The sequence below is a fragment of the Poecilia latipinna genome, unplaced genomic scaffold (assembly GCF_001443285.1).
Source record: "Poecilia latipinna isolate Pla-1442-1.1 unplaced genomic scaffold, P_latipinna-1.0 Scaffold79, whole genome shotgun sequence".
In the NCBI taxonomy this organism is placed as follows: domain Eukaryota; kingdom Metazoa; phylum Chordata; class Actinopteri; order Cyprinodontiformes; family Poeciliidae; genus Poecilia; species Poecilia latipinna.
This window is the reverse complement of record NW_015112695.1, coordinates 186211-199143: the sequence shown is the minus strand read 5'-3', so window position 1 is coordinate 199143 and position 12933 is coordinate 186211. Positions and strand designations below refer to the sequence as shown.

Sequence of the window (12933 nt, the reverse complement as noted above, 5' to 3'; positions counted from 1 at the left end):
ATTACTTCATGTGCTAGATGAAGGCTAATTTTATACATTGTGTACGATGTTAGAATAACTGTGTTACAATTTTTGAAAATGTTTATATCCATTAGGAAGCTAGAAATCATTTGGGAAATTTCCCAGTAGACTCATGACACTAATTTGAGCGGATGAGGTCGCTGTTGTGTACTTTACTCACAGCTTAGATTTGTGTTTTCTCAGAAGAAGAAGGCTTCTCGGCCGTGATTGGTTAACATTTTGTTGCTAGGACACCTCACAGAGTTTACAAATGTCCAATCTATAATAGCGAAATGGCTAATGTCGGTGTACTTTCTGCGTCTATTTCAGGCCGGACTTCATTTATCTTATTCCTCGTCAGTTTTGTCCACCCTCAAAACGCTGTGGGTAAGATCTTTCTACGTAATTCGCCTCAAAGTTATCGTTTTGAAGTTAAAAGTGCTCTACGTTTCGTACAGGAACTAGCTAAAACTCATTTTATGTATCTTACACAGATGGCTGGAACTGTAACTAAGCAGTAATTGTGTTTTTCATTCATAGTTTTTCAGCCGTCGTTTCTTATCTCCAACGGACCAAAAGTCTCTGCATTTCTGCTCGGAAACACATCAGGGATCTCACTGAATCTGAAGACGGTTTCTGTTTCCAGCACAACAGGTAGGAAAAAAAGACAAAACACCCTACAAAACATTTACTAGTTGTTAATGGAATAGTTTAGTTTCCAGTTTAGCTCGACCAAAAAAATAATAAAAAAAATACAGATTTTTTGCAGTGCCTTGTTACTGTAAATATTCATATATCCTTTTAACTTTACAATCATGTACCATAAAGTATTTTTTATTGGAATTTATTGTGATTGACCAATATATCGTAACCCATAATTATGAAGAGAAAGGAAAATGACATTAGATGTCTATTCTCATAGAATAACCTACTTTTATCTACATCACACCATTGCATTGTAGGTTCACTGTCCTGCAGTAAAGTGAACATGTTTCTTGGTGTCGAGTCTTCTGGAGTTCCTCTTTTAAGATTGCTCTAAATTTAACTCCGTCCTTCTTCCCATGAACAGTGACTAGATATCACTGTGAAGAAAAGCCTCCAAGCAACATGAATTGTAACAACAGTTGTTTTCTTTCACAGGAAGCACTGGTTCACCATCATGTGTAACAGAAGCAACACGGTGGGCACTCAAAACTGAGCAAATGGGAAAGGTAAGAAATCCGTCAACTTTACTCAACCACTGTCCATATAGACAAAACAACTTATAAAATTCACCTCTTGTTTATGCTGATGTCAATTTAATTCTGCTTCCCAGAGTGCAATTCGTGTTCAGCTGACACTGAATCAAAGCCTGCATTTGTGTGGTGAGAACGAAACGAGTGCCGACTGCTGTCCGAAACCACAGTGTGTTCTGGAAACTCTTCAGGTGTCCGCCTGCCTTGGAAGCAGACCCCAGGCGTCATTGCTGATCCAAGCCACCATAAACGCCCGGTTGTTTCCTCTTCATGCAGGATCTGGTGGTTTGAATTAAGCCTTTCTCACCACAATGTGAAATGAGAGCTTTAAAAGCAGCTTGTTTTATAAAAGTCATCTGTTCATTTCAGATAACAACACAGTATTTCCAAACCAAGTGTACCAACCTCTTGGCGTTTGTCCCTGTGACCTGACATCCAGAGCATGTGATGTGCGCTGCTGTTGTGACCAGGTATCAGTTTTTATTATAGTAATTTGACAAACACAATTAGCCAAATGTGGTTTTTTTTCTCTTTTAAACCTTCTTATTTGTGTTTTCTACCAGGACTGTTCCAATGAAGATCTAAAGATTTTTGCGTCCCACTGTCTGCTGGGACCCTTCGGGGGACAGGTCTCCCCTGCTCCAGATTTTCAGTGCTCTGTGCGTTCTGCTGAAAACTCTCCAGACTGGTTTCCATTTTTATGTGTCACATCTCCACCTGAAAACAACCCCTACTTGGGTCTCTTCTATCAAGGAGACACAATGTGAGAATATTTTTCATCAAAGTTTTTTTTTGGGTTTTTTATTTTATTCAGTAATTTTTGTGCTACATTTTTTCCACTCTCCTGGTGTAGTGCAGCCAGGCCGGGCCCATCCTTCCAAGAGCCTGTGCTGTCTGCTCCAATGCCATTTACTCCTTATATTCAGGGAAGTCCTGTTGTCACATCCGACGACAAGTACTTCACTATACCTCAGGTTGGTTGTATTAGTGTTACCTTTTGTTTTTATTTTTTGTAGCAATCTTAGTTGCATTCTTTTATTTCTTTTTTCCTTGTCAGGCTTACAACTAATAACACTTTATATGCGGTTTTGTTTTTCAGATGGTCCTGGGACGGTGCTCTGGTGCTCCTGTGGCCTTTCTGGAAAATTTCAAAGTAGAGTGTGTAACTCTTTTTCACTCCTGCCCGACTAGTCCTCCCTTAAAAACGCTGCAAAAAGATTTGAGCGTTGACGTGCTGAATGGGCAAGGCGGTGGGTCTTACCTGCTTACATAATTAAATCAATGTTTTGATGTGCTTTGACACTTTTGAGCGCAAGTATGTGTGTGTGTGTTTTTTTTGTTTTTTTTTACCAGGCGTTGTGAAGGTAAACTTAACTGATGACAAGTCCCCTGATTTGTTCCTTTCAAGTGGTCAAGGTGATTTTTTTTTATACATGTAGACTTTAATCACTAAAACAAATAAACTGGCTCTGTCTAACATCTAACTTAAAATGGGTGTGCATTTATCTCCAGGTGAGAGGTTGAGGTGTGAGACTGTGACCTTAGCGCTAGATTACAAATTCTACTGGAAAGAAAATGGTATCACCAATATCTCACTGACTCGCACTGTTGGGACAGTTATCTCGAATGGAAGTTGTAAGTCTTGTGAAACTCTTTAATTTTCAAAGCTAAAGTCTTGTTGTGTGGGGCTGACATATTCTGCTGTTCTGTCCTCTAAACAGTGACTACAAGATATTCTGTTGTGTTTCTAAATGGAGAATCTACAGCCGAGCCCAACTCAGGAAACCCAGGTGAGAGAATTATTTTTTTTTTTTTTCCCCAGTTGTTGAGGTTGCTACTCTTACGGAGGATAACACCAATTTCACGTGACAGGTTATCAAGTGGGACGACCTGTTATTGCTGGCATTCTGGTCAATAATACAGAGTTAATACAGAGGACACCGATCAATGTTTGGAAACCAGGTAAAAATCTCTGTAGTAACTGTGTTAATTAATGTTTATTAACACACATTTCAAACCTTATACTTTATCCTCTCTGTTTTCTGATCTGGTTGATAGTGGGTGATGGTCTCTGTTCCACTGACAGCATGAAGCCAGTTGTGTTTTGGGAGAATTCAACTTCAGGTTGCTTGCTGCCTGTCGGGAAGGAAAACATGAGCGAGTGTGATCTCCTGAGGTTGGCTGCTCACCATGATCCTTTACCTTTAGTTGATGTGTAACTACAGAGCCTTGCAAAAGTATGCATGCCACTTGGACTCTCCCACATTTTGTCACTTTACGAACACAACCTATCATTTATAGGCATTTCAAGAATGTGACAGAAATGTTAAACCCTTCAAAGGGTAGGAATACTTTTCTAAGGAGCTCTGTGAAATACATACCTGTTAGAGCAACTGATGTCATGTTTTTTTCATGTTTTAGAGAGACTGTTGCTGCTCTGCAGAGTGCTCTGACCACAGCGGCGTATGTAGCACAGCGTGGTAACCCAGATTTTACAACTATGACAGACTGGCTAAACATAAGCTGTAAGTAGATTTAATAGAGAAGCAAATTCTTCTTCTAAATCAACTCATAAGTTATTTAGCTTCCACCTACATTTGCCTTGTTGTTTTGTGCCAGATAGATGTTCTAACAAATGATTTATTACACAAATCTAATGCAGTTGTGACGCCAAACTCAAGCACAGCGATGAACAACTATTCAGGTGTGTGCAGTGATATTCCATTTCACCAACGCATCAGTGTTTGGAGCCTCACTACCAGCCTGGTAGATGGAATACCCCAAAGAGAAATCCAAGCTTTAGAAATCAGGTATTAGATAATTAACTACAGCAATGCAGCTTGCTCTTAGTTGCTGCAAATCTTTGTGTGGTATGTTCTTAACGTAGCAAGTATTTATAACCAAGTTCTTTTTGTGTTTGGAGTTATGGCATGTCCACTTGGGCTCTGGATTGTAGGGGAGGTAGCGTCTCAGTATGTGAGGACCCAGAAAAAAGACAGTTGTTCCCACTCACCTCCTCAGTCACGTTTTTTGACGTCGATACAGGACCAGCCAAAACCAGGCGCGTACACATTTGAAAAGGTTGTTTGTTTAGATTCATAATCAATTTGTTGACAGGTTATGTTCTTTATTCTAGGTTTCAGATCAACTTCACAGAGTATGACTGTGACAGGAATGATGTGTGTTGGCCTGAGCTCGCCTTTCCCTTCACCAGATATTATACAGGTATTCCACCAAAAGAGCAGATGGCAGAGTGAATAAAATTATGACAGTACCGTAATAACACGTTTTGCTTTTCTTTGTCACAGGTGAACCTTATTTCTTGTCGTTGGCCAAAGGGATGATTTTGGTTTTCATGTTTGTTACGGCAGCAATTCTTGGAACTCCATGGAGACAAATAAGACAGGCCTGGCACAATGTTTGACTCTAATACTCTGAAAATTTAAAGGATGACTTTCAGGTAAATCACCAAAAGTGCAAAATACTAAATAGGGACACAATGTCAATATGCCATGTTCAACTGTCTGAAATGCTGTGTATTTTTCTATAAATATTGATTTTGTAAATGTTGACATGTTCTATTTATAGATTTAAGGTGTATTTGTATAATAAAGATAGTTTTTAAAATATGTTTTCAAAGCATAATAATGATACTACTTTTAAAAGGTGTGTGACCGTTTTGTGCTGTCCTCTGCACTTCCGATCCGCCCCGTATTTGCCGTTTCGTTTGTAATGGATCAGTATGCCCAGTTCTGAATTTTTTTCAGATTTTTTTTTTAAATCTTGAACTCAACTAATTTATAGCTCATATTTTGTCATTAGATTTTTTTTTCTGTTCACTGACAAGACTGGATTTGTATTTCCTAACTAGCCACTCCTCACTCCCCCACTGAGGTGTTAATCCTTCAGTGAAGTTGATTTATTTCTAAATACTGACGCCATGGTGTGGTTGATCATAAAATCCACAAGGCTTTAAAATGTTCAAATATTTGTGCAAAGAAAGTGACTCAGACTTTTAAACTTGCTGTGGAGTGGTGGTAATCTAGCCAGAGAGCTTAAGATTTTTAGTTTTTGTTTGATAAATTGACTTGATCCATCTTGAAAACCAATTTACAGCTATCTCTAAACTCTGGTAACCTCTGGTAAAGATATGTATAAAGCTTTAGAACAAATGCATCATTTATAGTCTTGCTCTAGTTCTCTTACAGTGACCTTCGGAGATTTATTAAATTTTTTTGCCATGCTCACATCCTTCTCACTGTGTGTCCTGGCGAGATAAATTTGATACAATCCTGTTCTAATTCAAATTCTAACCATAGATCCTGAAAAACCAATGCGATTGTTGAAACTAAGATTATGTCCAGACAACTGTATAATTAATTAATCACAGGAATTATACATGGATATTGGGTTTAATTGATTCAAAATTAAACTAAAAATGTCAGTTAAACTACAGAAACAAACATAAAATAAGGTTATAACAGGGAGAAAATATCCTTAATAAGTAAAACAGAAAAACCAAAAAGATAAGTCTTAAGATTTTGTTCATAGCCAAACCGAACCTCAACAAACTTTGATGCTGTTTAAGGTCCCATGTATGTAGGAAATGTTGTGTGAATACTAAAAAAAAAAAAAACATTCACACTTTACAAGCTATGTTAACAACGTCAAAATTGAAAGATATATTTTTAACTGGGGTGCTTGTGTCTAGTATTCAGCATTACATCACTTCCTCACCTCAAATAGCTGTGGCCTCTTTGTGGGTAGCTCTTTCTGGGCTGTTCTGTTTAACATTGGGTGCTTAAATATGATGCTAAAAAATAAACACCAACCTGTCAGACTGATAGACAATATGATACATAAAGATCTTTAAAGAAATGGACACTACGACCCCAGCAAGAGGACAGATGTTTCACATGTTAACATAAATAACAGTTTCATTAAAAATAAAACGTGATCTTATAATACCTCATTATCTGAAATTATTTCACAAAATAAATATTTGTAAATGGATTGTGTATCATTTTCATGCTCAACGAGGATATGAACTGGAAATGAGAAATAAACGTTTTGTTATTATAATAACCTATATCTATATCAACCTAAACTATGCGATTTGTTGCGTTAAAGCAAAAGTAGAACTGGGCCTTTCGTGGAGGTGGGGGCCCCAAAGAGGCTGGTTAGACTTCATTGTTTGCATTCATGAACCCTATATGGCTGTTGTTTGAATTAGCCTGCAGACAGAGCAGAGGGCTTAAAATATTAAATAGCCCGCAGTGCGCAGACTCCTGAGATGGGTTGTCATTGGTTGATTCGCTCTGGTAGAAGTTCGTCGTAGTCATCAGTGAGAAGTAAAGTGACGTGGAGAGTTACGAAGATGACAAACTCACGCCTAAAACTTTATAAACTGTGAGATGACTTACTACAAAACTATATGGTGAGCTTAATAAACATATATATATTTTAAAAAGACAATAAAGAAACCCAACGCTTAACCAATAATCGCGGAGACGGCTCAACCAGCTAACCTATTAGCTGGCTAACAGCAGGAACAGCTCCAGTTTGTAGCGAGTAAAGTCAGAGTTATGTAAGTGAAACATCATTTTATCTCCTGAGCCGAGTCATGGAAGAACAAGGAAGGACGTGAGAGACGAGTGTTGGCTTTTACCCTACAAAAACCCGCTCCGGCTCCGGCCAGCCTGCTTATTGAAACAGGGAAATATACGCTGTCAGGATGAGCTCTCTGCTCCGAGGTGAGGAAATGTGTCTGGCCCAGCTGTTTCTGCAGTCCGGGTCAGCTTACGACTGCATCAGTGAACTGGGAGAACTGGGACTGGTGGAGTTCAGAGACGTAAGTTTTATTTTTATTTGTTTGTAGTGCAATTGTCCGTGTTTGATTGCCAAGTCACAACAAGAAGTCACTTTAAAACTATCGAGTTATGACAGAACTGGCCCACGCAAAATGAAATGAAATGAAGTTTCTTATGTATGTTTGACTCGATTCTTGGAACTGTATAACGTTAGTTCGCAGTTATGACGGCATTCTGCGCTCTGAAAATTCATAGAACTGGTTTCTTTCAGATGCATCATCCACGAGGGAAATTTAAATATAATTTGCCTAGGTTTTTGTAAAGTCGACTGTCAAACAAGCCTCAAAAAAGAATACTGTCTGTGTACTCTCAGCGAAATAGGTCAAACCATGAATGTTGTGCTTATTCTAAATAGGTAGTTTCCAAAGTTTGGGTCACGAAAAGAAATGTTTGGAGTCTTGACGTCCAATGAGAAATTAAACAAATTACTGATGATAATAAAAGCTAGAGATTGACCAGTTTACTTTTGATCGGATCCACTATTAATCTGTGGGTCAAATACTGGAAAATACAATTTTCCTTCTACATTTATTCAACTTAAGACTGGAAACCTATTTTTTTATAACGATGCGAGACAAACGCATTTATTTTTGACGCACTTTTTAAAAAGAGTTTATTAAAAATCACTTAACCGTTGATTTTTAAGTCTGCCTGGAGATACGTTTTAATTTTTCTCTTATATCTTGTACTCTGTAGATAAAAAAAAAAAAAAATGTATTGGTCAGAATTACACACAGCAACTCAGACCTCAGACAAAAAAGAACACCTAAAATTAGTACTGACCAGGAAAAGCCTGATCAGTGCATCTCTGTTTGGTATACCTGATTTAAAAAAAAAAAACAGTTATCATAAATGGATAAAAACAACAAATTAGTTGTGGATTCTGTTCACTGTGTTTTAGTGTCTGCTTTTACTCTTAGCCTGCTGTCGGTGTATTTTGGGTGAAAAGCAGAACAATTTACTCGTAGCTGTTTCTAATCCTGTTGTGAATCAGCCAGTGCATTTACTTGTAAACTGTGTGTTTATGTCTCCTCTGAAGACATCGGTATCTTCTTTAACTGCCATGTCCTTGATCCTGCGCATGACTAATGGATGTTCTCGCATCTGTTCCAGCTCAATCCTAATGTGAACTCATTCCAGCGAAAACATGTAAACGAGATCAAAAAATGTGAAGAGATGGAGAGGATCCTTGGTAAGGTTAAAATAGTTTTTTTTTTTTTTTTTTTCAATTTGTTGCATTCAGTAGTAGGGCTTTCTACTTCATATCAACTGTCTGCATTTATCTAGCTCTTATAGAAATTATGTAAAAGGAAAACGGCGTTTTCTAAGGAGACATGTGGTCTGTTCATTCACGCTGCTGCAACAGATGACCAGAGTTTGACAGGTGCTGTCATTTCCTATTTTAGCTTTTTTTGGATGTTTCATGCCAGACTTTTTCTGGGAGGTATATAAAAGCAGCCGTCTGTAACAGGACATCAGTTTGTTCCCGCCTTGGTGATCCTGCAGAAAATATCAAGAAGGATGAACATGTTACTCTTTTGTGCCATTTTATAATTGAAAATGCTTGATTTGGATATGATTTTTAGAATCCCAGACTTTGAGGTATGTGTCTAAATTCTGCAGGGTAAACACGGAGATGCTGCTTTTCGTGCTAGTCTAACTATGGTAAGTCAGACTAGTCAAAACCACAACAAAATCTTTATAAATGGAAGGATTTTCTCTCACAGCAGCAAGATAAGCTTAAGACAAATATGTGAAGCCTCAGTGGATCTCCTCTCTGAAGACCCTGTGGTCATGAGAAACATCAGGTGGTTGTAGATTCAGCTGAATGCACTGCTGTCTTTGGTTAGCCAAATGCTGTATTATTAGATTAAGAAGAAAATAACACACTGTCAGTCTTGGGTTTCACGGTATTCCGTGTTATTTAAAGGATATCCGCAGTATGTCAAAGCTCGGAAAGCATGTCCTTAAAGAATATTGCTTGTTGTTTTCAACAGGTTACCTTTTGAGGGAAATCAAGAAAGCAGACATTTCACTGCCAGAAAGAGACATGAACCCTGTGGCTCCTTCGCCCAAGCATATAATGACCATAATGGTAACGATTCCCTTTACTGTGGCCACTGGAGCTGCATTCTTCCGCTTGTGACACATCTTCATACATTTAATTACAGGAGCAGCTTCAGAGGCTTGAGGTTGAACTGGGTGAAGTCACCAGAAACAAGGAAATGCTGCAGAAGAATCTGCTGGAGCTCACAGAGTACACACACATGCTTCGCATCACACGCAGCTTTGTACAGAGAAATGCTGAGGTACATATAATTCAGATAAAGTCATACTCTTGGCTCAGTTTCACGCGACTTAAATTTGGTGTTGAATGTTTTCTTTCCCTCCTTTCCAATAGCGAGAACCACTGCAAGTCCAGTATGAGGAGTTTCCGTTTCTAGAAAAAGATACACGGATGGACTACAGCAGCATGCAGAGGCTAGGAGCCAAACTGGGGTATGTGCTGCAGTGATTCTACTAATTTTACAGAAGATCAAATTTGTTTAAGGGTTGTTCTTAATGGGTTTTTTTATATCCCTTATGGTTTTTAAACTGTGGATATGTTAAATAATAATTACGTTTTTAGGTTTTACTCATTAAAATACTGTTCATTCATTCATGGAGTCGGAACTCTTTCACATTTTGTCATCACAAAGTCATGTAATAGACTAATACATAGTGCTGCGTAACTGTAAAGTGCAAGGGAAATGATACAAACAACATTAATCAGAGGAGGAGTCAAGACACCTCTGGATACTATAGAGGAGCAGCAGAGATCATAGAGAATTCAAATATTAGTTGTGCGCTTTGTGAGTCTGGCTGTTTATAGAAGAGAGGAAGAATAAAGTCATTTTTTTAAAGAAAGCCAGAAAAAGTCCCATTTACAATATACACCTTCCTTTAAGCAAATGCTTAAAGGAAGGTGCTTTTGAAAGATGTTCTAAATGTGTGGAGGGAAATTAACACAGGATATTACTCTTAACACGTCAGGCTCAGTTTTTGTTTGTACTGATAATTGATCTGAGGTGTTTCTAAATCTTCATCTTCTCTCCCCACTTTTTCAACACAGGAAATATCACTCAACCGCACACAGCGAGTTCAACAGACAGCTTAAAATTTAATTATTTACTAAAAATGTAAAGAGTAGTTCATAATTAAAAGGAGAGGAGCTAATCATTCACTCATATCGCTGAAAGCTTAGTCTCCGATTCACAATCTTTTGCTTTCTTTTTAAATTTCCAGATCAGAACATTACAAATGACATTTTTTTTAAACTAGGCAATAGTTTAAAATTGTGCTCATGCATCTTGCAGACTGATTTATGCATGTTTTAATGCTTTTGTTGCAGCTTCATTTCGGGGCTGATCCAAAGAGCAAAGATCGAAGCCTTTGAGCGAATGCTTTGGAGAGTTTGCAAAGGTTACACCATCCTGAGCTACGCGGAGGTTGAAGAGTACCTGGAAGATCCCGACACAGTAGGTTCCTGACGTCTCATAGAGACCATGATGATACCGTTTGCTGTCATGTTACATTTCCTCTTCGTGACAGTACACTGGAAAGATAGCAAAACAGTCTGGATTAATAAGAGCAGGATATGTGTAAGATGATGAGAGGAACGGAAACAAGCAGAAACAAACTCTTCAGGGCATCACCCTGAACCCAACACCCTCGCAATGACACATTGTGGTGGCAACATCCTTTGTCGCGGACGCTAATGGATTTGAAAGCTGGGATGGTGGATGAAGCCAATTGCAAAACGATACTGGAAGCAAACCTGTTAGAACACGCAAGAGACTTAAACCAGGAGCAAAAGTTTACATTCTAGCCGGACGACAACCATGAACATATAACCAGAGCTGCACTGGAATGCTTTGACCCTGTCAAAGTTCACACCCAAATCTAATTGGCAATCTGTGACAAGACCTGATTGTTTCTATTTAGACCTGAATGTTTCTCTATTAGGCTTCAGTTGTCTTGCAAAGTTCTGCAATATCACTTAAATATAAATACGTAAAGTTTACTGAGACATACATGCCACGCTTTTGGGATTTATGGATAAAATAAATTTAGAAACAATGTTGCCAAAACGTAATATGTGAAAAAAAATGTGGAAAAAGCTCATTTATAATTCAAATAAAAAATCTCGGTTTAAAGTGCCCTCCTGGCGGCTGCCAGCAGCGACTCTTGTGATCATGTCCACAGACAGCTGTAATCAGATTAACCTTTTTCACCGCTTGACCAGACGGCAAGCATCCAGGACTGTGACTAATCATTACGGCTGTAACAGACGAGCTTTCACTACTAGATAGTCAGACAAATTTTACAGACAGAGTTATTAGATTCTCTTAATTGGAGCAAATAAAGACGGGCATGTTTTATGGAAAGAGGTAAATGGGATTTGGATCTCAAGACTCCTGTGAAAGACCTTCTTGTGTTTCCACACTACAACTTCTTATTTTCTCTGTGCAGGGTGAGCCCACTAAAAGTGTAGTGTTCCTCATCTCGTACTGGGGGGACCAAATTGGCCAGAAAGTAAAGAAGATCTGCGATTGGTAATTATAGCACGCGTAAAGCTGCTTCACATTTGCTACCTTATGTTTTTATTTCCCGTTTGTAGTTCTTCTTACTAATATACTTTTCCCCAAATTGCAGCTACCACTGTCACTTGTACCCATATCCCAGTAACAACGATGAGAGGAACGATGTTGTGGAAGGCCTGAGAACTCGCATTCAAGATCTACACACAGTATGTCTTCTGTCTTGTTATGAAGGTTTTTACCAGCTGTCCAACTAAAGAGCTGAACTCTTCGGATTTATATAGTTGGGTTTTTTTTTTCTATCTCTTTTTCGTTTTGTTTTTCTTGCAACATATTCAATGTTCGATGTTACTTTTTAACCACCTGGCAGTGGATTTCACCGTGACCACAGGGATGGCCAAATGCCACGCTTTGTACAAATTCATCAGGAATCCACATCTTTTCTCTGTTCAAGGTACTTCACAGAACAGAAGACTACCTGAGGCAGGTCCTGATCAAGGCTTCCGAATCTGTCTACACCTGGGTTGTCCAGGTCAAGAAAATGAAGGCCATCTATTACATTCTGAACCTCTGCAGTTTCGATGTGACTAATAAGTGCCTGATCGCTGAGGTGTGGTGTCCTGTTAACGACATTCCTAAACTGCGGAGAGCATTGGAAGATGGCTCGGTGAGAAAAAGCTTTGACTTTGCTCGTAGGAGTTTGTTTCCCATAAACCTGCCTTTTATTATTAAAACAGCTGTTTGATAAGGACTTGCTATTTTTATCCTTTATGTTTTGGTCAGTAAGAAGTCATCATTCTGTTACTAGTGAACAGCCAGTATTACCCATTAAAGAATCATAAACAGAATAGCCGCTATACAGTGTTTCATCCACCATTTGCTACAGCTGACTGAATAATGAAGGATATTGATTAACATAATTTTAGAGTCAAAATCATCCGGATTTTTATTACCAGAATTTAGTGACACTTTATTGTTTCATCGATATTTCAGAGGAAAAGTGGAGCGAGTGTTCCCTCTTTTGTCAATCGCATCCCTACCACTGATACCCCCCCGACTCTGATCAGGACCAACAAATTTACCTCTGGCTTCCAAAACATAGTGGATGCCTATGGAGTGGGCTCCTACAGGGAGGTAAACCCAGGTGAGTTGGATTTAATCTGTCAGGAATCTTTTTTTTTTTTTTTTTTTTTTTTTTTTTTTTTTTTCTTTTTTTTGTTTAAAAAAAACTCATACTAAATTTTTTTA

At 38.4% G+C, this 12933-nt stretch overlaps 2 protein-coding genes across 3 annotated transcripts in view; both read left to right on the top strand.

The window, feature by feature from the left end:
• The first annotated feature begins 217 nt into the window (after window positions 1-217).
• Window positions 218-4864, top strand: tctn2 (tectonic family member 2). Of its 2 annotated transcripts, none has more exons than XM_015018516.1 (18): window positions 218-387; window positions 541-654; window positions 1141-1211; window positions 1316-1517; window positions 1605-1705; window positions 1799-1998; window positions 2089-2209; window positions 2335-2485; window positions 2589-2651; window positions 2748-2870; window positions 2957-3025; window positions 3108-3197; window positions 3294-3411; window positions 3657-3760; window positions 3898-4045; window positions 4159-4296; window positions 4372-4460; window positions 4544-4864. In XM_015018516.1, the coding sequence occupies exons 1-18, from the start codon at window positions 294-296 to the stop codon at window positions 4657-4659; spliced, it is 2112 nt and encodes a 703-aa protein (XP_014874002.1). In that variant the 5' UTR covers window positions 218-293; the 3' UTR covers window positions 4660-4864. The 2 variants fall into 2 exon arrangements, with proteins under 2 accessions (XP_014874002.1, XP_014873995.1); XM_015018509.1 differs by having other exon boundaries at window positions 4156-4296.
• A 1667-nt stretch (window positions 4865-6531) lies between these two features.
• atp6v0a2b (ATPase H+ transporting V0 subunit a2b) overlaps window positions 6532-12933 on the top strand; it is a 14812-nt gene continuing 8410 nt past the window's right edge. Inside the window, exons 1-10 of the mRNA XM_015018494.1 lie at window positions 6532-7086; window positions 8219-8297; window positions 9103-9200; window positions 9277-9414; window positions 9507-9604; window positions 10497-10623; window positions 11618-11700; window positions 11801-11894; window positions 12140-12352; window positions 12679-12829. Of these exons, the coding sequence (XP_014873980.1) occupies window positions 6970-7086; window positions 8219-8297; window positions 9103-9200; window positions 9277-9414; window positions 9507-9604; window positions 10497-10623; window positions 11618-11700; window positions 11801-11894; window positions 12140-12352; window positions 12679-12829 (1198 nt within the window). The 5' untranslated portion in view covers window positions 6532-6969. The remainder of the gene's footprint in view (window positions 7087-8218; window positions 8298-9102; window positions 9201-9276; window positions 9415-9506; window positions 9605-10496; window positions 10624-11617; window positions 11701-11800; window positions 11895-12139; window positions 12353-12678; window positions 12830-12933) is intronic.